Source organism: Dendrobium catenatum, unplaced genomic scaffold (assembly GCF_001605985.2).
Source record: "Dendrobium catenatum unplaced genomic scaffold, ASM160598v2 fragScaff_scaffold_1122, whole genome shotgun sequence".
NCBI lineage: Eukaryota > Viridiplantae > Streptophyta > Magnoliopsida > Asparagales > Orchidaceae > Dendrobium > Dendrobium catenatum.
In genome coordinates, this window is record NW_021319584.1 from 169,245 (window position 1) to 196,233 (window position 26,989).

The 26,989-nt window shown below is 35.9% G+C and overlaps 1 protein-coding gene across 1 annotated transcript; it reads left to right on the forward strand.

The window, feature by feature from the left end:
- Positions 1-12,219: 12,219 nt before the first annotated feature.
- LOC110105400 (histone acetyltransferase MCC1) lies at positions 12,220-25,994 on the forward strand. Its single transcript, XM_020834883.2, has 6 exons — positions 12,220-12,415; positions 23,681-23,936; positions 24,041-24,185; positions 24,257-24,356; positions 24,569-24,797; positions 25,351-25,994. Exons 2-6 carry the CDS (start codon positions 23,830-23,832, stop codon positions 25,523-25,525), a joined length of 756 nt encoding a protein of 251 aa, XP_020690542.1. The 5' UTR covers positions 12,220-12,415; positions 23,681-23,829; the 3' UTR covers positions 25,526-25,994.
- The last annotated feature ends 995 nt before the right edge of the window (positions 25,995-26,989 follow it).

The window sequence follows — 26,989 nt, forward strand, 5'->3', positions numbered from 1 at the left end:
TGCTTTATTTAAATGAATTTAGTCAAATAATTATATTAACCTAATGAATTATAATAAATGCTTTTCCTATTAGCAGCTACAATGTAATACTAATAAAAAAAATGAGTGATCTATATTTTGACCTGCTTGTACCTTCTGAGGAGAAAAAGCAAAGCTATATTTATGATACATATTTTCCAAAAAAAAAAATCTATGATACATTAAATAAATCTCTTCATATACGTACAGGTGAGGAATGACAGCTCAATTCAACTCCCCAACCATCTTGTTTGGTTCGAAAATAACGTCTAATAAATTGAATTAAACACAACAACAATGCTATTCATATTTCCGTTGCACTTTCTTTCATTGGGTCATTGGGTGTAAGCAAAGAATCTTAAATAGAGATGTTCTTAAATTCTTTTTCTTAATGAAGAAAATTTCATATAAAGTACAATCAAATCAAATAAATTGAAAGAATCTAATGAGTCTAACTTAAACTGATTTTGAGGTCATGCTAATAAATTTTAAGAGATTGGACTGTGATCGAGAGAATTTGTTCCATGAAATATTTAGGAATATTAGCTAAAATTATCGAAGTCTAAATAGACATTCTTCAAATAAAAAGGGGCTTGAGAGCATAGTTATTGACTTAAAATTAGATAGAACTTGAAAATTTGAAAAACTCTAGGACTCCGCTTGATATGATCATCGCTAACAACTGTTGCGCCAAGCTATTGTTGCTCAATCACCATTGTCCAATCACTGTTGACGACTATGATCTTCTCGGCTTTTATTGCATGACTACATCTCCCATTGTTTTTGTTGCCAACAATATTGTGACATGTCACTGCTTGTATGATTGATGCATACCATCAATACAAACATATGTTCTCACTAACTTTGTCATCCCAATGACGTACATCATTGCCTTTAGGATTATTTCATGCCATTAACACAAACATAATGATAGGGGTGTCAATATTTGATATGACCCGAAAATCCGACTTAAACCCGACCCGAAAATTTCGAGTTAGGGTCAACCCGAACTCGAAATGGGTTAGGTTCAAGTTCAATAATTCAACTCGTTTCAAAAATAGGGTTTGATTCGGGTTGATCATTTGATCCGAAATTGACCTAAAACTGGCCCGTTTTTTACCTGAAAACCCATTTTGACCCGACAACCCGATATTGACCAGTTTTGACCTGATAACCCATATTGACCAGTTTTGACCTGAAAAGCGGAGATTGACCCTTTTTGGACCCAAAAACTAGCATTTTTGTTGGCACTGGGCCATTCAGATCGTATTGGGTTGACCAGGACCCGAAGTGGGTCGGGTTCTGGTCCGAAAAACTGACCCGCTTTCAAAAACGTGTCAGGTACTAGTTGACCTGAATAGTGCCATGTCAGTTTCGAGTTTGACCCGAACCCGACCCGTGACCCGAATTGTTGTCTGACATAGCTAATGATGTTTATGCACAATATTACTTATAAGGCCAATCCTCACATCAACATTAATGCATACATTTGCCAATTTCATCAATTGTTGTCGCTAACAGTGTTGTTGCATGTCATTATCTATGTGCACACCATTTACACAAAAAGCGAGCTCTACTAATTTTTCACCCATCTTCCCCACCATTAATTCCAATACAAGTTATCGCTTATCAAGTCAATCCATGTCGTTGATGCAAATGTTGAAGATCACGGACTTCGTCGCCTACCATCTCAACAATGTAGGTGCAAGCTATCACCTATAAGGCCAACACACTCCATCGATATATGACGGAGAAGATGAGGGGGAGTAAACACCACAATGATGAAACAATCAAGAAAGTAAAATCAACGAAAAAGTTAACGACACTAGGATTTAACATGGAAAACCTTAAAATAGGGGAAAAATCATGGAGACACACCACACCAACAAATCCACTATGAAATTTATGAGAAATAAGTACAAATCTCTCTTCTCTCTCACTCTCTCATTACTTCTCTTATCACATCCACCATTCTCAATGTCTACATACTCAAAATACAAGAGAAAGCTAAGTAAAAGAACCCGAAGGAACACAACCCTTCAGAAAAATGAGAAAGAAAGCTAAAAGTCTATCTCGCAGCACTGCGACACCAGTTTGGGCGCTGTGAAGCTCAAGACTTTGTCTTGCACTACTGCAATGCCATATCTATACAATTTTGCTTGAGAACACAACGTCGAGGCACTCGGGTATGCAATGAAGGCTATTGTACTGAAAAAAAAAATATTTTCGAGTGCAAGGCACCCGAACCCCAAGCAAGGGGTAAACCCCTTACTCCCCCAACGAACACAACAAACTTTAAGGTCCAAGAAAACATAATAACCAGATTGATCAACAAAATCAAATTCCACACATAACAATATAAACATCGATGCCCATTATTGGCACCAAGCTGTCAACGCCCACCTACTTTGTTGCAACTCAAGTTCACGAGTTTATGATTTTGATGATAACAAATATTGTGGCTCACATCCTTATGTCTAATTATATTAGCAATATATATTTGTTAGCGTGTGCACTAATATTTCAGGAAGGTCATGCACCATCCAACGAAGATTCAAGGCTCAAGATTAGGTAGAATAGGTTATGCTATAAAGATTTTTGAAATATTCATTGATGTATTTTTTTATTTCTTGAGTCATATTCTGTAAGGATGTATGCTAGCTTGATGACCATGCACACACACACTTAAGGGGAGTGAGATTGAGTAAAAATCAGATGTTTAAATTTTGAACTAATCATATTGTACGATTTATATTGTATTGTACAATCAACTTATTTAACTAATCGTACTAGACAATTTAGATCATCCATGATTATTAGTTTTTAGGGTTTTTGAAGCCCTATGTTTAAGCTTTCTCCAAGGATATTGTAAGTGTCTTTGGCATGCATTGAGTCTTCATTCTTTTGAAGAAAACTTGAAGAGAGGGTGAAAGGGTGGAGCTTGAGAGGGAGAAGATCCTTGTGGGGTTCAAGGGAGTGTGGGTGGGGTTTCATATTGTTGTTTGGCAAGTTTGCATCTTAATACCATTGGATTCAAGGTTTGTCTTGAAGAAAATTTTGGAAATAAGAAGAACTCTTTGGTGTCAAAGGACTCGACTACTCCACCTTACAGGGAAGGTGAAAGTGATTCTAGGTTCTCTTCCTCACCATGAGGGTAAAAAGAAGTCAAAGTTTTCTGCCTCACTAGGAGGGTTAAAAGGAGTCATGTTTCTCTGTCTGTGAAAGGAGTATGATCCTCTGCTACACCGGGTTGGTGGAAAGATTTTATAAGGGCTTCTCTGTCTAGCTGTGAGGCTAAATGAGAGTCACTAAAAAGTTTAGTGCAATACTTGGAATGGGAGGTTCTGGGGAGTGGACGTAGGTCAGGTTGACCGAACCACTATAAATCTCTAGTGTGTTTGTTCTTGGTTTTATTTTTTCACACTTTATTTTTCGCATTTGTTTCTGTGTTAATTGTGTGGGTTGAAATCTCTGATTATCTGTTATTGAGAAATCACTTTTCTTCTGCATCAAGAGATTAAACTATCAGTTTTCAGATGTTGAAAAAGCTTAAAAAAGATGAACTATTCTTTGTGTTTAAAGAAGTTTTTTAAATCATCAATTCATTCCCTCTTGGTTAGCCTCGAGACTAATTCTATAAGGTTTAACAACCCTCACGAACTTTCATACTTCATTGACTAACATTACAAGCAATGGTGACATATTATCACCAATAAAACTACCGCATACCATCGATCTTAACTTCAATTTCACCATGATTTATACTTGACTTCTTGATCTCTGATCTCATCTTCTCTGTAGAAGAGAAAGCGTAGGGACAGAGTAGAGGTAAAGAAGAGAGAAAATATTATTATGTCTTTCGTATACAAGATTGTCTAATATATATAAGACAGAGCCCAGGCTAAGGGTACAGCTAAAGAGCTAGAGCAATGAATTACATATTTACAGAAATACCAAAGGCTAAGATGATATATATATGTGTTTCTATTCTAATATCTCCCCTCAAATTGATGGGTCTATCTTGACCGTCAATTTGTCTCGAAGAGTAGTGAACCTAGGGGTGGAAAGGGATTTGGCGAAGATATCGGCAACTTGATCAACTGTGCTGATGGGATGAAGTCGAATGTTGTTGAGCTGAATATGGTCCCTTAGGAACTTCTGATCAATTTCAATGTGTTTCGTACGAGAATGAAACACGGGGTTGTTGGCGAAAGCAATGGCTGTCATGTTGTCACAATATAGATTCGTTGGATAGCTTTGCGAAACTCCGAATTCATTTAGCAGTCTGCGAAGCCAGACGATATCCGTGGTGAGTTCGGCGAGAGCTCTGTACTCGGACTCGGTGGAAGATCGGGAGACCGTCCGTTGCTTCCTGACCGTCCACGAGATGAGGGAATCGCCTAGGAACGAACAATAGCCGGATGTTGATTTCCTTGTTAACGGATCGCCTGCCCAATCTGCATCTGAAAAAGATTTAAGAATTAAGTTAGTTTTTGTTATTGGCAGACCGTAATGGAGCGTACCTTGAATATATCTTAGCAAGCGTTTGAGAAGATAGAAATGCATTGGACGGGGATCGTGCATATGTTGGGAAAGAAGGTTGACACTGAATGAGATGTCCGGTCGGGTAAGAGTGAGGTATTGAAGTGATCCAGTGATACTCCTGTACCGAGCCGAGTCATTGAGGACGGGGTCCGGAGGGATGTCGTTCGGCATTTTAGTGCAGGTCGGGTTCGCCAGTTTGTTGCAATGCTGCATTTCGGATTGCATCAGAATCCCGTGAGCGTATTTGGCCTGAGACAGAAAATAGGAGTCATTAGACTTATGAATTTTTATACCCAAGAACTCATGAACATCGCCAAGATGTTTCATAGAGAATTCCGAGTTTAGTTTGGAAAGAACGGTTTTGAGTTGAGTTGAGTCGTTGCCCGTGATGAGTATATCATCGACGTATACCAAGAGAAAAAGCTGAATGTGATCTTTCCGGTATATGAGTAGCGAGGGATCAGCCGAGCTGTGCACAAACCCGATACGAACTAGGAATGACGTGAATGTGTTGTACCATTGACGAGGTGCCTGTTTTAGTCCGTAGATGGCTTTGTTTAACCTGCAAACGTGATCCAACCTAGACTGATCCTCGAATCCTTTTGGTTGTGTCATATATACCGTTTCTGTGAGGGTTCCGTGCAAGAATGCGTTGGCGACATCGAGTTGTTGAACCGACCAGTTGTTGTACAAAGCAATTGTGAGCAGAATTCGAATGGTAGGTAGTTTAACCACCGGGCTGAACGTCTCTACGTAGTCTATACCGAATTCCTGATGGTTGCCTTGAGCGACTAAACGTGCTTTGTATTTGGCGACCGAGCCATCGGTATGATATTTTGTTTTGTATGTCCATTTAGATCCGAGTATAGATGCATTTGCCGGTGGCACAACTAGCGTCCAGGTGGCTTGTTTCTGAAGGGCCAAAATTTCTTCGGCCATTGCATGACGCCAGTGTTGGTTCTTGGATGCCTCAAGGTAAGTAGTGGGATCATGTTGGTCTGATGCTGTAGACGAGACGTGCAGAAGGTTCATTCGGTTTATAGGTCTTAGAGATCCGGTTTTGCTTCTGGTCACCATGTTATGCACTGGAGCCAAACATGTAACAGTGTTGTTGTCACGTTGCTGTTGAACCAATTGTTGAGGAATGGTATTGAGCTGCGAAGCAATGTTAGTTTGGCTAGAGCCGACGTTCACAGATGCTCTTGAATTAAGATCCTGTTTGGCCGAATGAGGCACACTCATGGAATAAGGAATTAGAAGTTGCAGACAGATGCCCGTTTGATTGCAGGAATCATTGACAGAAGTTATAGCAAAGGGAAACATGTGTTCGTAAAAGATAACGTTACGAGATACCGTTACTTTGTTGTTTTGAGGATTGAGGCACTTGTAACCTTTGTAGACATCAGAGTAACCGATGAATACGCACGGTCGAGCAGTAGGTTCGAGCTTATTCCGAAGTTGATGTGGTAGCAAGGGATAGCACTTGCACCCGAAAACTTTAAGCGCCTCATACACCGGTTTCCTGTTATACATAAGTTCTAACGGAGTATTATTGTGGGTTGTGACAGAGGGTAACCTGTTTATAAGGTAAACTGCTGTGGTGACGGCCTCCGCCCAGAAAGTGTGGGGCATGGATGCCGTGAGGAGCAGAGCACGAGTAGTTTCGATGATGTGCCTATGCTTTCTCTCCACTAAGCCGTTTTGCTCCGGTGTATATGGGCATGAAAGTTGGTGCGAAATACCGTGATTGAGAAGGTAATTTTGGAACGATGAATTGACGAATTCAGTTCCCCCATCAGTTCTGAGCGTTTTGATGCGACGCTCGGTAAAATTTTCAATCTGAGTCTTAAAATTAACAAACACAGAAAATACATCAGATTTAAATTTAAGCGGGTATATCCAGGTATACCGAGTGTGGTCATCAACAAAGATCACATAGAACCTAAATCCTTGATTGGAAATGGTAGGGGCCGGACCCCATACATCGCTGTGGATCAAATCTAGTGGGTGCAGCTGCCTGTTAACAGAGTGCTGAAAAACCAGTTTATGGCATTTTGCCGCAGTGCAAGATTCACAAGCATTATGAGTTTTATTCATTTTGAGTAACAGATTACAAGTGGAAAGAAAATTGAAAACACGATTATGCGGATGGCCCAAACGGTGATGCCAAACGTTTTCTGTGTCTTTTTGTGTCGTTAGAGCTGTGTGTTTCCGGGATTGCGAAGCCAGTGGAACAGCGTAGAGCCCGTCTTTAACCGGCCCTTGAAGAATTGTTTCCTGCGTCGCTAAATCCTTCAAGACAAAACCGCGCGGATCAAATGTAATGGAAATAGAATTATCCTTGGTAAGTTGAGAAATAGAGAGAAGGTTATATTTGAGAGTAGGAGTGTGAAGGATTTGAGATAATTTTAGCTTACGAGATGGGGTCGGGAGTATTCCCGCCCCAGCGTGAGCGATGCCAACAGAGGTTCCGTCTCCAATGGTGACATTGTCTGGACCGCTGTAAGGTTTGGACAAAGAAAGATTGTCCAACGAGTTGGTAAGGTGCGTGGAGGCGCCCGAGTCCAAAAACCAAGCTTCTTCGGACGAGTCAGAAGACGCCATCAGAGCGGTGGCGGGATTCTTGACCTGAGGGGTGTAGTTTAAGTCAAGACGATGCCAGCAACTTTGAGCCGTATGTCCCTTTTTGGAACAAATTTGACACGAAACGGCGGCATTTGAGTTTGTTCTGGGAATGTTGGGAGCACCGTAGTAGTTCTTGCCACGAGTTCGTCGTCCTCTACCGCGACTTGTGAACAGAGCCGTGTTTGGATCGGGGGCAGCAGAGAACTTTGCTGCATCCGATGCGAGATTGATTTCCTCACTCATAAGGAGAGGATAAATCTGATCCAGAGTGAGAGGAAAAGGCGACGTCCGGATGGCAGATTTGAATGACTGATATTGCGGAGGGAGGCCATTCAAGATGTAATGTATGACGTCTTCGCCTTCAAGAGAGGATCATGCTGAAGCAATTTGATCAACTAACGCTTTGATCTCTGACAGGTAATCTGTCATGGACTGATTCTTGAGAGAGACATTGTGTAACGCGTTCTTGATCTGCATTACTTTCGAGCGGTTGGAGGCTTGAAAACGAGTCTCAAGTGCCGCCCAAATCTTTGCCGTCGAGTCCAGCGAGATGACATAAGGAAGAATAGAGGACGAAATGGTTGAGCAGATGGAGGCCGAAAGATTCTGATCCGTAAGCGACCACTGCAAGAAAGCTGGGTTTTGAGATGTGGAGCCATCGGATTTTGTCAAGAACTGCGCCAGAGGAGAGATGTTGGGATCAAGAAATGTCGCGAACCCATTCGCTCTGAGAGTTTTCAAGATCTGCGATTTCCAGATCGGAAAGTTGTCGAGAGCCAGCGGCGTGGGAACGAGATTTCTGAGATTTGAGACGACAAACTTGAGCGTCGTCGAGATGGTGAGGTCGTCGATGGACGAACCGGAGATGTGTTCCTGAGACCGGGAGGACATAGCGGAATCGGTCATGACGAGGATCTCCGCCTGTATCCTGATACCATGTAGAAGAGAAAGCGTAGGGACAGAGTAGAGGTAAAGAAGAGAGAAAATATTATTATGTCTTTCGTATACAAGATTGTCTAATATATATAAGACAGAGCCCAGGCTAAGGGTACAGCTAAAGAGCTAGAGCAATGAATTACATATTTACAGAAATACCAAAGGCTAAGATGATATATATATGTGTTTCTATTCTAATATTCTCAAATAAGAATGAATAAATAAATAACAAACGATCTCTTAATAATATTTCTAATATTTTAATATTCTTCCAACTTCTATAATGGTATCCAACTTCATAATTCATGTATACTATATTATAATATCAATCATTTCCTTAATCATAGGAAAGAGGATTATTTATAATTGATGATATAAACTAGCAGAATTATTTTAACTAGATTAAATTATCTAATTCCCGTTCTTAAAATTTTCATATAAAAATTTAATATTTTTAACTTTTATTTTTTTTATTCACGTGATGAATCTTCATATAAAAATAAAATTAATTTCTCCTAATCGAAGGAAGCCTTAATTAGTTCGTTCGTGTTAGAATATGGCGGATGTACCTTGGGAGAAATTATTACATCTGGTCAAAAACCGAACGGTCCGAATGTATACCGAGCAATATCGAGTCCAAAATATCAAGTTTAGGTGACGTGGCGCGTGATTTTTGATCTCTGAATGCATTCGGACACCGAATATAATAATTGCTCGTACCTTGGAGGTTCGTAACAAGAATTTGCGGTACCAAGATTTTGTACCCTTAGAGGTAAACTTAAAATTCCAAACGGGAATAGATCATCCAACAAAAATAAATGCCTTTTGACAAAGTAGCGTTATCTTATAAAAATTCTCGAATTTTAATGGCATAATTCGTAAATGCACGTGACTTTTGGATTTTTTTTTTTAATTTTTTTTTAATGAACAAGTCATTTTCTCATCAAGTATTTAGAAGAAAGAAATGCAAATTTTCTTTTGTTGAAAGGCCGATGAGAAAATAACGGGACGATTTAAGAGAAAACATATCGAACACTTTTTGTGTCACTATGTTCTTACGAAATTTGAGTTATGATAGATTTTAAACTTTTAAAATTTATTTTATAATTAATATATATATATATATTTCAAAAATATATATCGATTGGTTTCATTTGATTTCTAAAATTATGTATTTGAGCGTTATTCATATAAATATATCAAATTTTAATGTTATGAATAAAATTACTAGAGAATGATAGAGAAGTCATAAATAACACTCAAATTCATAGTTTTAAAAAATTAAATTAGACCGATTGACTTATGACATGGACCTGTTCACATCTTCATATCTTTAAGTATAAATACCATCAAAAGGGAGGAGAAAAACTCACACCTCCTAACTCTCACTTTATAGGCGAATTATTATGTCCGGCCTCCGAACCGTCCGGAGGCGAATCCAGACGCGCCATGTCACCCGGACTCACCCGGATGCACCGGGGTCAGGGTGACGTGGTGCATCCGGATTCGCCTCCGGATGAATACGGACGCCGGACGTAATAATTTTCCCACTTTATAAGCTTTAGCTCTTTATCTTAAAAATGTTAAATACTCTCATGAAAAAATGAATCACATTTCTCCTCGCAAGCACTAGTGTATCTCTCTACAAATAGTACTGAGCTAGTCTTCATGGTTAGACTTATGGGAAAAACTCACACTCCACATACTCCCCCTTCTTAGGCTCAATATCTTATTTTAAAATATATTAAATAGTATTAAGCATAGGGATATCAAATTCCCTTTCACAGGTGCTAATAAGACTACCAAAAACACTGAACTGTCTAGACAGAGTATGTTATAGTTGAACTGAGCAAAAAGATATTCTCTCAGTTAAAATATAGAGACATCAATTCTTTATTTGATAAGACTTTGTAACATACCATGGCCCTTTTGGGGCTTCTAAATCTGCTTATATCAATGATATATTTGAATAAATAAGGATCATATATCTTCTAAGGCACATACTTTCTAAATTTTTTGGCTGAATATATATATAGGAATGCTTGCTGGAGGAGTTCGGACGGCCTTCTACTGGTTCTTTTGCATGGGATTATATCAGTTATTTATGGCAACCACTGCTTCAGCCTCGGAATTATGATTTTCAACTGCTTTTGTGGTTGAATTGGAGCTGCCTTTATTTCCGAGTCTTCTTGTTTGTCTAATTTTCTTCTCTTGCATATGCTGTCTTGTCTTTGTGTAAATTTTGTTACTTCTGTTATTTATTTTCTCTTCCCACAGGTTTTGTAATTTGAACTCTTTATTCTAATTCATGGGCTTTTGCCCCGGGTTTACCCAAAAAAAAATATATATTACCTTGAAAAGTGTTGATTGTAAAGCTAGTTCACCAATGGTGATAAAAAGAGTAACTTTGCTAAAAATATTTATGACTTGTCATATAAAATTATAAATGACATGAGAATATTGTTGACGTTCAGAATAAGTAATCCAAGATTTGTGAAAGTGGTTAAGGATAAAATATCCATTAAACTATCTTATATCAAATAAAATTTTCATAGAATTGATAGTACATATGTCAATCATTATTAAGATGATTAAAGAATTTTAATGTGGAAAAAATATTTTTCTCAAAATCAGAATTTTGAAGAGTAATTTAAATGTTTTGGACACATATTCTAAATAGATTATGGCAATATTCCAATAATATTAATAGTAACTCTGATGATTTTCTTGCCTTGAATTTAATGATGTTCTTTGTTATAATGATCTAAAGATGATTTTCATAAATAATATCTTCGGTGTCCTTAGTAAATTAAACATCTCATATTTTCCTTTGGATGATTACATCTTTATGTTGATTGTCCTCTTACATGGTGAAAATGATTAATATTAAGATTGGCCTTCACCATTATAGTTTTAAAGATATTTTGATATTCAAATTTCTATATGTTTATTAGGATATTTAGCTTTAGATGTCTATAATGAGGTATAATTTGACGACTCGTACTGAAATTGGTGGGAAGAACACATTTGGTCTCTTAAATGCTTATTATGTCTGCATGATGAAATGTTTGTAGTATGCTAAGAATATTTCTCATAGATGGTGCCAAACTATTACGTGTTGGAATATTCATAGTGAGAGATAAAAAAATCAATGTTTTAGCATTACATAGATATCCCCCACATACATAGTTGAAATAAGTTCACCACTTGAATTTTTAAATAAGTCCAACTAAACATAAATGTTTTTGTTTTGAAAAAAATTAAAGCAAAAAACAAATAGACAAATGATTAATGAAAACTTAGCAAGATTTTAGAGTTGTCTGGCCCAATAGTTTACAAGATTTAATCCTCTTAGAGATTCACTAAATCAAGATTTATAAAATTTACTAAATCCTACTTTGTAACCAACAAAAATGTTGCATTTTTTATCAATATAAAATTACTTTTCATCCACTTATTAAATTAAAAGAATAAAAATGCCAATAGACTTTAAAGAAGATAATTAAGGAAAAGAACTATAACTCCCTATGAGCCCCTATATTCTCCAACCTAAAAAAGAAAGGAATTAAAGTTATAGATATAAAGTATAAATATATAATTAGAGATATCATAGAATAAAAATAATTTTAATTAAATTATACATAATCATATCATATCAAATAATAGATATTTATGATGTATTTTTATTAATATATATCATAATCTTTAGTTAGTTTTATGATTTATTAAACAATAATTATTATATTTTTAAATTATAGTAAACATAAAATATTTATATTAGATTTATTAAATTTTCAAATCAAATAAGAATCGAGTTTTTCTTTAAAGAGCTTTTTATCGTATTCCTAACTAGCTTTTTATGGAGCTTAATATATAAAATATGTTCAGGAGGTTGGGACGATATTGTTCATAAATATAAATGATCAAAATATATAATTGTTCAAACTTATTTATTAAATGATAGAATTTTTAAAAAATATTTAAGTTTATTTAATTACTTAATTAAATGACTACCAACAAATTTTATCAGGAGTTGCTTGTAAAGGCTTAGTTAGGTTATACAGCCCTACTACTTGAGTTCTGAAGCCAATAAAAAGAGCAATGAATGAATCAGCGGCCGTCAATTTCTCAGCAGCAGAGCTGCATTTCGTTTCTCTGGTGGTGTATTGTATCGTTTGTTCAATCCCTCGATTTACGAGAAACGGAGGAGCTCTTCGTGACAGATCAAAGCTCATGAACCAAATCAGCCGACGCCGCCGTCTCGAGACTTCTCCTCATAGATGAATCGGAGGTTTGAGATCCAATTCCATATTTCATCTAACATTTCTGTATGTTTTTTATTGATATATTGGGGCTTAGTTCCGTTAATTCTGTACTGGATTTCGAAAAAGTTTTTTGTTCATGAAGAGTTGATTTCTTGTTGAGCTGAATCTATCCATGAGAGTTGTAAGATAGGTTTTCCACCCTAGAATCAAGAAAATGTTGATATTGTTTTTTTTTTTTTTTTAATCTTATAATTTGGGTGTAAGCTCTGTTTCTCGGATTTGGGTTGGGTTTGTCTGCTTTGAAGAAAGTTGGACAAAGTAGTGATTTTGATACCGAGTCTGTTTTTCTCCGAATTTGGATGGACGAGTTCCCCAAAAAGATGGGTGATTGTGGTTAATCTGCGCTTTTGTCTCCTCGAGATGTTAACTGATGGGTTTGAAGCTGTGGACGGGGAAAAAGATTAGATCGGGAGATCTTGATACAGAATTGGTCCCGTCTCCAAGATATTTATCTTAAACAACAAGACTGTTCTACAAACTTGTTGCGGGTGAGAATATACACGACATTAGAGTAAGAGAATAAAGCGTTTAACCAATGTAGGTATATCAGACACACCAACAAATAGTAGAAAGAGAGAAAAATACTAGAATTTTTTCATGAAAAACCTGAAAAGGAAAAACCACATGAAGTCATGAACTGACATAGATGAAAAAGTCTCACTAAGTTTAAATGAATTACAAAGCTTGATTCGTTAATTTACTTGGAGACAGTGGAATTACGACAGATTGGAGAATCGGGTAGAAGTCTAACGATGGTCAACAAATGAAAGTTTGGCAATGGTCGGGAAGAACTCCGGAGGTGGTCGACGAACATGTGGAAGTCCGATGATGGTCGGGAAGAACTTCGGCGGTGGTAGACGAAAGGGTGAAAGTTCGACGGTGGTCTGGAAGAACTCCGGCTGTGGTTGACAAACCAAAGGTGGTCGGGAAGAACTCCAGCGGTGGTTGACGAAATGGCGGAAGTCTGGCGGTAGTCAAAGAACAGACGAAAGTCCAACAGTGGTTGGAAAGAATTCTGGCAGTTTTCAACGAAACAATGGAAGTCTGGTGGTGGTCGGGAAAAATCACGGTGGTCGACGAAAGGGCGAAAGTCCGGAGGTGGCCTGGAAGAATTCCAGCGGTGGTCAACGAATAGGAAGAAGTCTGACGGTGGTTGGGAAGAACTCTGGAGGTGGTCAACGAATTGACAGAAGTATGACAGTGGTCCAGAAGAATTCCAACAGTAGTCGATGGCAAGTAAGCTACCATATCTTTCCTTCTTATCCTTCCTCCTTTCTTCCTCATGTGAAGAATGGGGTCTATTTATAGCTTTTTGAAAGTGACATACCTCGTAAATATAGAGAAGATCGAGGACATGTTGGGAGTGTTTCAATGGACGGCTCATGTTGATCCCCTTGATTGTGGAGTGTTTATCAATCGTTTGAGTGCATGAATGATGTTAAAATTAGGTGATATTGGGCTCATTGGATTCATCTTGTTGAGCCTCTTGATTCGACTATAAGCATGCCATATTCGACGATCATTTGATTATCTAATTAATGTATGAAACCTTCAAATATGCTTTGGATCCTTGATTTAGGCTCATTTGGGCTCGCATTAGACTGATTTTGGTGTCGTTGGGTTTGTTCCTTCGAGATGTTCAATTCGACTATAAGTTTGCTGATATTAGAGATTAGGTTGTCCATATTTTTACTTTTGAAGCCTCAATCTTATATTTACATTGAGATTCGTGCTTGATCAAGACTTTTTTTTTTGACATATCAGTTGCCTCCCTATTTTCGGACGTCGAAGCTTGCATAGTCCGAAGATATATATTTGTATCTTTCTGAGCTGCTTGTGACTGATAATTTTTATTATGTGGCTTGACTTTCTCTTGAATATAAAACCTAGGATAAATAAGGACTTTTGTCTCATATTTACTTAAATAGGTGATTAGCATACTTATGTTAAATAATATATATATATATATATATATATATATATATATATGCAAAAATATTTGTGATAAAATATTACAGATAATATTCTATGTCATTAAATTAGATCAAATAAGATCACATATCAACATTGCAGCCTCAATAAAATTAAGTATATTAATTAGATCAAATAAGTAGGTGTAATCTTTAATTACATATAAACGTTATGGCCTATTGCTAATAAGATTATGTATAAGATTCAACATGTTATCTGATATGTATTTGTTGTCTTATATATATTTGTTGTCTTATATATATTTGATCTAATCTCATAGATAAACTAAATCAAATAAGATTACATATTATGTCTGATGTTTCTGTTGATTCATGTGATACCAACATAAATAAATATCAACTTAATTTATAAATATAAATTAGTTTATGATAAGATTATATATATTTTGTGCTATTATTGGTAAATTTAATATTATAACTTATATGATAACATACTGAATTCTAAATTAATATAATTAGATGTAATTTAATAATCAATTTATTAGCAATAAGTAATTTGGTAATAATAATAATATACTACTATTACATCATAAAATATATCAACTTAAATACAATTGATATTAATTAAATAAACACTATTACATCATAAAAATATATCAACTTAAATACAATTGGTTTTAATTAAAAATTTAGTATTTAATCATTTGATTTAAATTTTTAATTTATTATCAAGACGATATCTTATTAATATCAGAACAAAATTATCAAAAATTGAAAATTGATTTAAATTTTCAATTATAGTTGCGATCAATCGCAACAAGGCATAATGCGAACTAATAAGAATGAGTTTAATATAGTAGGCGAAATACCAATAACTCTAATCAGTCATAACGTTAACCAATTTTTATAAATTACATAACATGAAAATTTATTTAGGCAGCTACTATACCACCTTTTATTAGTTAGAAAATATTTAATATATATTAATATTGAATAAGTTATTATTATTATATTATATTTTTTGACTTTTTAAATTCCCAAAAAATTTTATGAAAATCCAAAAAATTCTGGAATGATTTTACGCTGCCCCCCTCTTGCTCCTATAAATACTTCATTGGGGAAGGATGAAGAGCACAATCTCTTGTGTCAGTCCAAAATTTGTTTCTTTGGATTAATAGCTCAAAAATTGTTGGTGGAGATCAAATTCTTACTTTCTTGTGTCGATCCTTGTGGATTGGTAGCTCAGATGGCTTTGATGGTGATTACAACATTGCCCTCTTGTGCCGATCCTTCTTTGGATTTATAGCTCGAAGGGCTTTGACTGTGATCAAAGCATTGTCTTGTGATGGTCCTTCTTTGGATTGGTAGCTTGAAGGACTTTGATGGCGATCAAAACATTATAATCTTGTGCTGGTTATTCTTTGAATTGGTAGCTCGAAGGGTATTGACGGCGTTCAAAGCATTGCCCTCTTGTGCTTGTCTTGATAGCTCGGAGGGCTTTGATGACGATCAAAACATTGCCCATTTGTACTGGTCTTTCTTTGGATTGGTAGCTCGGAGGGAGTTGACGTCGATCAGAGCATTGCTCTATTGTACTAGTTATTCTTTAGATTGATAGCACGGAGGGTTTGTCGATAGCGATCAAAATATTACCATATTATGCCAGCCTTTATTTGGATATATAAACAAATATGGTCGATAATTCTAAGGCTAGAAATCAACGGAAACTTTGGATATAGCATAAAAGAGGTCTTTTTTCAAAAATCCCGAGAATGCTTCTGGCAATAATATTTTGATTTTTTTTTCAAACGTTTTGATATATTATTTCATCAAAAATTAAAATTTTCATCTTTTTTTTTATTTCTTCAGGTGGATAATTGACGGATGTCTCTAGAATTATTCCTCTTACTCATGATAGTGATAGGATGAGATTTGATGATGTCGCGTCCATCATTACATATGATAGCTTGGCAGTGATTCGCAAGAAATTTCATGTACCAAATGATGTTTTGATTATTGCTCCAAAGAGGACTGACCTGCATGCTCCTCCACAAGAATTTGTAGCATTGTATGAGATGACGTTACGTACTGGTTTGAGGTTTTTTCAAGCTCCCGAGTTGCTCGACATTTTCAAAGCATGCGGCATTGCCTTATCCTAATTTTTATGTAGAGCGATAACGATTATAGTGGGCTTGATAGTCTTCTTCATGGAATGTGGAGTGACATTAACCGTAGAATATTTATAAAAAATGTGTAAATTTATTAGTAATTCTTATTGCCGAATTTATGCCGAGCTAAATAAAAATTGTTGGATTTTATAACGAGGTATCCTTCAAAGAATTAGTTTAACTCATTCTTTCTTATGAAGAATGAGTGAGACCTTCCTGAAAAATGGGATATATTGAAAGAGCTGCCGGGTTCTTTACATGTAGGAGAGGAAGATATATTTAGAATTTTAAATTTTCCTGATATAGAAAGTCTTCAACAGGAATTATGCTAAATTAGTCGATGTGTGTCGGAGGAATGTCTTTTTAAAGTTGACATTTCTATTCAGGCCGGAGGATCACATACAATTCAGTTGAAGAAATCATAGAAGGTTCATGAAATAACTTCTAGTGTTCTTAAGCGTTCAGTTAACCATCCTTCAAAAGGTTAAAAAGTAATTGATTATTCCTCCCTGAAGAAGAGAAAAATAAATGATAAAGTGATAATGCCTTGAGATGATGGTGGATGTAGGGAAGTTGAACATCTCATTGATTAGAAAGCTGTTTAAATTGTTAGAACTTAGAAGGTTGTTTAAATTATTTTCGATGAGCATTGATATCCTCATCGACGATAATTTGAGCCTATACTTTATGAATTAGGTCAGCATAAGGATGAACGGTCTCTCGCATCAACGAAGAGTAAAATGGCATGGGGCGCAGTCCTTCAAGAAAAACACCTCGAAGTAGCTCAAGATCCACTTCTGGGATTTGTCGAGCTTTAGAAAAAATATTTGATAATAGTCTTTCAAAGATTCACCCTCATTTTGACGGAATTCATAGAGATGCGATGAATATTTAATAATTCTTTTATTTGTAATGGATTGTTCTACAAAGAGCATTGCAAGATGAGCAAAACTATGAATTGTATTTCTTGGAAGAGCGTAAAACCAGGTGCGAGCTTGATTCTTGATGGTGACAGGAAAAACTTGACAAAGAAGCACATCAGAAGCTCGTTGTATGTACATAATTATTCTATAATGATCAATGTGTTCATAGGGATTAGATGATCCATCGTAAGGATCAATGTTTGGTAATTAGCCATAGTTTTCACTTCTAACCTTTGCTTGTATTCTCCTTGTAAAACTCATCATTTAAATTATTCAAAATCGATTCAAATCGGGATTCCAGATCCATCTTTTGAATCATATGAAATAAGGAATACAATTATGTTAAGAATTATGAAGAAAAGAGATAATCAAGAAGAAAAAGATTGAAATAACTCATAATTTCATTAGCACGACGTCGCCCGATACAAACATGCTTTAATACATCTTTTGGGATATGTATCTTTAAGGGTCGAGGCTCATTATCTGAATTAAGAGAAACTGTATCTATAGTCAGGAGGCGTGCAACTTCCCTACATCCACGGATCCGCCATCATCTCTCGGCATGTTCACTTTATCATTTTTTTTCTCTTCTTCAGTGAGGAAGAATTAACTATTTTTTGATCTTTTGAAAGATGGTCGGACGAATGCTTAAGAATACTAGAAGTTATTTCATGAATCTTCTCCGATTTCTTCAACTGAATTGCATGGGATCTTCCTGCATGAGTAGAAGTGCCAACTTTAAAAAGTCATTCCTCCGTCACACATCGATTAATTAAACACATTTCTTGTTTAAGACTTTTTGTGTCAGAAAAATTTAAAATTTTCAATATATCTTCCTCTCCAAATGTAAAAATCCTAACATCTCTTTCAATCTATCCCATTTTTTCAGGAAGGCTCCACTCATTCTTTAAAAAATAAATGAGTGATACCAATTCTTCGAAGGATCACTCGTTACAAAATCTAATAATTTTTTATTAGCTCGACATAAAATTCAGCAATGAGAATCACTAGTAAATTTACACTTTTTTATAAATATTTTACGGGCAATGTCGCTTCACGTTCCCTTAAGACCACTATAATCGTTATAACTCTATATAAAAATTGGGGTAAAGCAACGCCACATGCTTTGAAAATGTCTAGCAACTCGGGAGCTGGAGGAAACCTTAAACTAGCACGTAGCTTCATCTTATGCATTGCTACAAATCCTTGTGGAGGAGCATGCGCCCTATCATTCATCTATGGAGTAATAATCAATATATCATTTGGTATATGAAATTTCTTGTGAATCACCGTCATGCTATTAGATGTAATGATGGACACTATATCATCAGATCTCCTCCTATCACCATCATAAGCAGGAGGAATAATTCTAGAAGTATTCGTCAATCCTCCACATGAAGAAAAAAAAAAGAAATGAGAAATATAGTTTTTGATGAAATAATATATTAAAACACTTGAAAGAAGAAAATCAAAATATTATTATCAGAATCATTCTCCGGATTTTTTGAAAAAGTCATATTTGATACTATATCCAAAGTTTTATGTTGATTGCTAGCATTGGAATTGTCGACCATGTTTGTTTCCATATCCAAAAAAGGACTAGCATAAGAGGGTAATGCTTTGATCGTTGTCGACAAAGCCCCCCGAGCTACCGATCTAAAGGACCAACACGAGAGGGCAATACTTTGATCGCCGTCAATGCCCTCCGAGCTACCAATCCAAAGAAGGTCTACCACAAGAGGGCAATATTTTGATCACCATCAATGCCCTCCGAGCTACCAATCCAAAGGACGAGCACAAGAGAGAAATGCTTTGATCGCCATCAACGCCCTCCGAGCCACCAATTCAAAGAAGGAACAACAAAAGTAGGCAATATTTTGATCGTCATCAAAGCCCTCCAAGCTACCAATTCAAAGGACCAGCACAAGAGGACAATGCTTTGATCTCCATCAAAGCCCTCTGAGCTATCAATCCACAGAAGGATTGTCATAAGAGAGCAAGATTTTGATAGCCACCATCAATCTCCGAGCTATCAATCCAAAGAAATTTTTTTTTTGTTCGACACAAGAGATTATGCTCTTCATCCTCCCCCAAGGAAGTATTTATAGGAGCAAGAGTGGGGGGGTGGTGGTGCAGCGTTAAAATCTTTCTATAATTTTTTGGATTTTTTTTTTAAATTTTTGGAGAATTGAAAAAGTCAAAAAATATACTATAATAATAATAACTTAATTAATATTAATATATATTAAATATTTTCTAATTAATACAAGGCGGCATAGCAGCCGCCTCAATAAAATTTCACGTTATGTAATTTTATAAAGCTTGATCCACATTATGACTGATCAGAGTTATTGGTATTCCAACTACTATATTAAAGTTATATTTATTGGTTCACGTTATGCCTTGTTGCGATTGATCATAATTATAATTGAAAATTTAAATTAATTTTCAAATTGTGATATACCTTTGTTATGACATTAATCATTTATCGTTTTGATAATAAATTGAAATTTTAAATCAATTTATTGAGCACTTATTATTTAATTAATACCAATTGTATTTAAGTTGATATATTTTTATGATGTAATAGTGGTTATTTAATTAATATCAATGGTATTTAAGTTGATATATTTTATGTTATAATAGTGGTATATTATTATTATTATTACCAAATTACTTATTGCTAATAAATTGATTATTATGTTACGTCTAATTAATATTAATTTAGACATCAGTATGCTATCACATAGGGGTGTCAATTTTCGACACGACCCGAAACACGACCCGAACCCGACCCGAAAAAATCCGGGTTTGGGTCAACCCTAACCCGAAACGGGTCGGGTTCGGGTTCAACAAATCACCCATTTTAAAAATCGGGTCGGGTTTGGGTTGACCCATCAACTCAAAAGTGACACAAAAACTCATATTTGACCCGAAAACTCGATATTGACCTGTTTTTGACCCGATTTTGACCCGAAAATTGAATATTGACCCGATTTTTTACCCGAAAATTAGCAATTTTAGGTCAACTTCAGGTCATTCGTGTCTGGTCGGGTTGACCCGGACCCGAATCGGGTCGAGTTCGGGTCCGGCAACCTGACTCGTTTTTAAAAACGGGTCGGGTTCGGGTTGACCCGAACCCGACCCGCTGAGAATTGACACCCCTAGTATCACATAAGTTATAATCTTCATTTACCAATAATAACACAAAATATATATAATATTATTATAAGCTGATCTATATTGATATTTATTTCTGTTGATATCACCTGAATCAACATAAATGTCAGACATAATATGTAATCTTATAATTTATCTATAAGATTAGATCAAATAAAATTAAAAAATATTTATGTAAGAAATACATGGCGATTTTCTTAATTCATATGAAGTTCAAAGAAAATAGAATTTTTGTTGTTTACTAGAAAAGCCTTGCACTTTTGATCATTTTTATATCTGGAATTCCTTATTTAACTTTTTTCCTATTGATGCAACTTCAACTTGGTTTCTTGGTATTTTTAAAATTTCATTTATTCCGGGACTGTTTATCTTGTTGAAGTATCTTTGTTCTTGTTTCTATTCCAAGACTTTTCATTGAAATTCATTATAAATGACTGTAATTAAAGTGGTATTTTGCAGATAACTTAATGTAGTTGCCTTTTTTTTTTGATAAATTCAATACTTTTAAGTTTTAAGAAAGTGGTCCTTAAATATTATTTTCTTAATGAGCACTTAAAACCTTAATGATTAATAAACTCAATTATTATCTATGTTGCATCGATACAGATATGGGACACGTCAATTCTTAAAAGTACAGGATACGGATACGACGTGGTTACGACATTATAATATATAAATCATACATAAAATTTAAGAAAGTAATCAAAGCGTAATATTTGAAATGACAAAAAAATTGAATTGGTCTCTGATAGACCATCATCAGACCCAATTCCTACGCCACTAGAGCTCATTATCCTATGAAGGATAGACACAAATTAAAACACATGAATTTGAAACATAAAAATTTTGAAGTAAAAGTGTAGATATGTCACAAATATGTGGGGGGTCCAAGGCTTCGACATGGTACCATTTTATTGTAAGAGTTGTTTTAAAGCTTTCTCTTACTTCTCAGTGTCGCTTGGTACCATTCGGTATCCCTCGGTACCGAGCATTGATACTGAGCATGGTACTGAGCATTGTGGAGAGGTATTAAGCGGTACCGAGTTTCGGTACCGAGCAGTACCGAATACCGAGTACCGAGCGGTACCGAGTTCCGGTACCCTTTTTTGTTTTTTTTAATAGGACACGAGTATCCGATACGTGTGTCCGAGCAAATTTAAATAATATTTTAATTGGACACGGTAAAGACGTATCCGACACGTATCTGTGCCTTATCGGAGGCGTATCCGTATCCGACACATATCCGATACAACATGGCTCGTAAATAGGAGTATCCGTGCTACATAGATTATTATGTTATTCTTTCTTCCCCAAAATTTACTTCACCCTTCTATCAACCCCTTGGAGCTCCCTGTTTGGGTTTGCTGACTTTAGCACCAAGTGGGATACTATTGTTAATGCCAGAATTAGATGGAGAGGAAAAGAGCCTGGAGAGAGATAATTGTGGAGACGTATTCAACAAATGTAGATGAAAGACATACAAATTTATTAATAAAAGGATTATTATTTTTTTCAAATAGTATTGTTATATAAATCTCTCTTGAAGGGTTTGTAAAATATTCAGGAGTCCTCTCCTGGATTTAGTAATGGATTCCCATTTTATTGTCATGTTGGGAGGATATTAACGGTTATCCCTTTGAATAGACACTTCTACCTCCTATTTGAATGAAAAATTTCTTGATTTTCAATGAAGGGATAATAATAATAATAATAATAATAATAATAACTTTAATATTAATATTAGTTTTAGTATTAACATTAACATTAAATGCATTTAATATCAAAATATTGAGGTGAGGGAGTGAATGATTACCTTGGCGAGTTAGAGGGCTTAGATAAAAAGGCTGATTTCAAGTGGGCTATTGAGAAATGGATTTGGTAATGTGAATTTGGGGTTTATGAGTCTTGCAGTGGACTAGGGTGGAGTTGGTGAAATCAATTGTTGTAGCTAAGGTGGAGCTTCGTTCAGGCTAAGAGAGGGGTCAGTCAAGTGAAAAGCTGTTGGATTTCTTCGTCCTCATTTTAATAGCGCGAATAGGAGTGCGAAACAAGAGGATGTCACGCATGGGAGGGATGGGTGACTGAGTTCGGCTCCGAATTGCAGACCGCAAGATGGGACAGTTAGCAACGACGGGATACGACAGGATTTCAGACATGTAATGATTTAAGCACTTTTTTTGTTCTTTTTTTTACGTGATTATGGAAATCAACAAGATGCTTCCACATCAAATGTAAATTTTACTTGCATGTTGTTTTTCATGTGGGGTCAAAATGGAGTGCTATTTACATATTTCGCTTATTTTCTTACAATTTATGTTTAGTGACCATTTTTACAAGAAAGCTATAGTAGAAGTCTCTCTTCTTTTTTGTTTCATGGAGTTTGAACATTATATGAGATAAGAATCAAAATGATCCTCTGATTTTTTACGAAGGGCCAAAATGGTCGCCGACTATTAACAAGTGCCATTTGTCATTCGAATTTTTAAATAGGGACCTAAATGATCCTGTAGAAAGATTAATTGGGTTCCAGTTTACAGAACCAAGAGACTAAATTGATATTTTTATATAATCGGGTACTATTTTGGTCCTTATGATAAAAGTAAGGGGACCAATTCATACGTTTCTTGAACATATATCATTGATTGGAAAAGGAAAATCAATGCAGAAGTTGACTATTTGAAAACTGGCCAACCTACCTATTCTAAATGCTAGGTTTCTGAGTACCTCCTTGTGTTGAGTTTTCCACCTCATATTTGTCAAATATTGTTTGATGATGAAAAATTACAGCAGTTATAAGCAATTATGGCTCTTAAATCTATGATTATCTTGAATTCTTTCAAGTAAATTACATTCAATAAAAAGCGTGGAGATGGTTGTGATCTCAGCAATGAATCATGTATCATTAATCAACGCATACTTTGAGGTATGGACAAGTTCAAAAAACTTGACATAACTCGTACATTTTGTGTGAGTATGATTCATTCTCTTGTTTATTGAACTGATTTGACTTTACCTGCTGATAATTGCAGCGATCATACTGCGAGTAAGACCAATAATGTCTAAACTTATCATGATAAAATAACAAAAGTGAAACTGATGTGCCATAGATGGAGGCACGCTTTTCAATGCATCTTTACCGGACTTGAATATTTGCACTGGATCAGTGGTGAAGCTTGTCATGTTTGAGTTAGAAATTAAACACTGCCCAACAATTATTTACAGGCCAATTCGGCCATCTGATCTGCAAGTTCTTGAGCTGATCCATGCTTCTTTATTTCCCGTAAGGTAAAATGCCAAGCCTTTCTATATATAGATACCGTAGTTGGTTTAGCTCTGTATATAGATTCTCATCATTTGAGGAATTTGTTCTTTGATATGTTTTTTTGCAGGTATGACATAGACTTCTTCCTCAATGTTGTCAATGGGCTAGGCATTGTCTCTTGGGGTGCTGTTGACGTTAGCCGGTCTGATGGTCACATTGACGAGCTTATTGGATTTGTAACTACACGCATCAACGCAGTAAAAGAAAGTGAGGTAGCTAACTTACGTAAAAGTTTTTTAGAGAAGTTGAACGTTATAAAAACATTCAAGTCTTTCTTGTACAGATTCAGAATTTACTAAGATATGACACTACTAGGAACGATCAAACTTTAGTCTATATCTTGACACTTGGTGTGGTAGAACAATACAGGAACCTTGGCATAGGTTAATATCTTCTCTTTTTCAATTGTGAGATTTAAGCTTTGTTTGGGACGACTATCTTACTTCTTAAAGCAACTTTCTAATATAAAAATTAAAATTTTTGTACTGAAAAACTGTTTTAAGAAGTGGTAAGAAAGTCGTCCCAAACGAAGCCTTAATTGTTCCCTTTCTCTGTGGCATCAAATGGCTAATCCACTCTTTTGAATTTCTATTAGCTTCTTCACTTGTTCGGGAGGTTATAAAATATGCTTCAAGCATTTCTAGCTGCAGAGCAGTCTATTTGCATGTTATTGCTTACAATCTACCAGCCATCCATTTCTACCAGAAGATGCTATTTAAGCTTGTAAGAAGGTTGTCAAAGTTCTACTATATTAATGGATATCATTACGACGCATTCCTGTTTGTGTACTATGTTAATGGTGGCCAGTCTCCTTGCTCAATGCGGTAAGGAAATCATTTTGGTATCTAAGTTGCATAATGTTAGCGTATTTTGCCCGCTCATATGCATCTCAATACATTTTATCATTGGAACAAGGGAAGGAATATGAAATCACATCTGCACAGTGCATTGTGGAGAAGTTATTTTGTGCGGAGGTCGAACGCAGAATGCCATCCGGAGATTAACCAAAATGCGCCACATAAGCGGCACCGAGCAGTACAGAGCCGCAGTACCGAGCTAAGGGATGACGTGGCACATTTGCGTTGGATTCCGGAAGGCGTTCGGCGTTGGCACAGAATAATTAATCTGCATTGTGAGGGTCAAATTTTCTTCTTAGGATGCTTGCTTATATACATGCGTGCTTATGTTTTCTATTGTTTGAGAAATTATTACCTGCAAATTCCGCACATACAGACAACCAATTAAGAGTTTGTACACAGCTATGCACAATTATTCACGCCAAAGTCCTAATTGTCTGTCTACATATATCCGCACCTTCTTATCTGCATGAAATATATCTCCCATTACCGAGTGTTATATTCAGCTTCCGTCTTGCAGGGAAGTTTTAGCAGCAGTTGCTGCATACTTGAGGGGACTACTGAGCATCCTGGCTGGAAAGATTTGGAACGGTGATTGCAAGAAAAGGTCAAGATGGTCCAGGTGTAAAGAAACCAATAGCCATTTAGTCGCACAGAATAAGCGAATCCCCTACAGTGATACTGCCATCTGCTAAATTGCTTAGAATCTTGCTGAAAAAATGAAAAAGATCACTTCAATGCAGGAAGCTGAGACATTCGCACTGCATGAAACTATTGAATTGTGTGTTCCAGTGCCTAAGGAGAAATTATTCTGTGCGGACACCAGACCGTCTAGAGGCGAATAAAAGCGCGTCATATCACCTGGTACATAACTGCGGTACACATCAAAGAGGTGGTGTGACACGCTCTGATTCGCCTCTGAACAACATCTGTATATCCGCATAAAATAATTTCACCTTTTGCAGGTAGAGCCGAGGATCTTGTAGACCTTTGTGATTAACAAATGCCAATATGACCGTTATCTTTTTAAGTTAGTACATAAATGTAGTTTAATATATTGGCATTGATGTAATTTGAACCTTAGATTGACCAGTTCTTATTTTGGCTCTCTTGGCCTCATATAATTTATATCTGGATGGGATTGAATCAGAATTGCAACTCAAATTATTTCTTTTTAGGCTCTAAATCATTAGATATAGTTGACTCTTAATAGAATACAAAAGAGAAAAAAAAAAAAAAAAATTCATACAGGGATACAGGCTTGATGTTATTTTTATTGTTGTTTGTAAATATATTTTTCATAAAAATATTCAATAAGAGCTCTCTTCAAAAAAACTTTGGATGAAAAATTTCAAACTCTGCCACTATTATTATCATCTCACATTATTTATAATAAAAAAAATATATGAAACATATATAATAAATAGAAGAGATTTGTTCCCTTCTAACGGACATATTTAATAGGGATTAATTTAAAAATAATTAGAAAAAAATCACGCATTACTTTTTTTTTGGCATGAATTGGAATAGCGTCCTTCGTTGGAATTTTTATTAGGTCCGGACACCTGACGTAGCTCTACATTCGGATTTCAATAAAATATCGCTACGTGCTCTTACTCTTTACCGTGCGGCCCGATGACCCGACCTGGAACGGAAACCCGGTATTGCTATGTTCGTGTATTGCTCGGTATTGCTAGGTATTGCTTGGCAATAATGAGAAATACCGCTCTGTCAAGACCAATACCGAGCAATGCCTAGCAAATACGGAGCAATACCTAGCAAAACCGGGGTATTGCTAGGTATTGGTTTTGACAAAATGATATTTCTCATTACCAAGCAAAACCTAGCAATACCCTGGTCTGTATAAATCAGCTAATACATAGCAATATTGGGTTCCGGTCCGGATCGGGTCGTCGGGCCGCGCGATAAAGAGTAAGAGCACGTGGCGACATTTTATTGGCGTCCGGCTGTAGAGCTACGTCAGGTGTCCGGACCTAATAAAAATTCCCTTCATTGAGGCAAGTTGTGCGGTTATTTAACGCCCTTTTTATTCATTTATATAAAAAAAATATTTATTACTATTATTTTTATTAATTACGAATGATTTAGAGCAGTTGTTAGGCTACTAGAAGGCTTTGGTCCAACCAGCCAAAAATGTC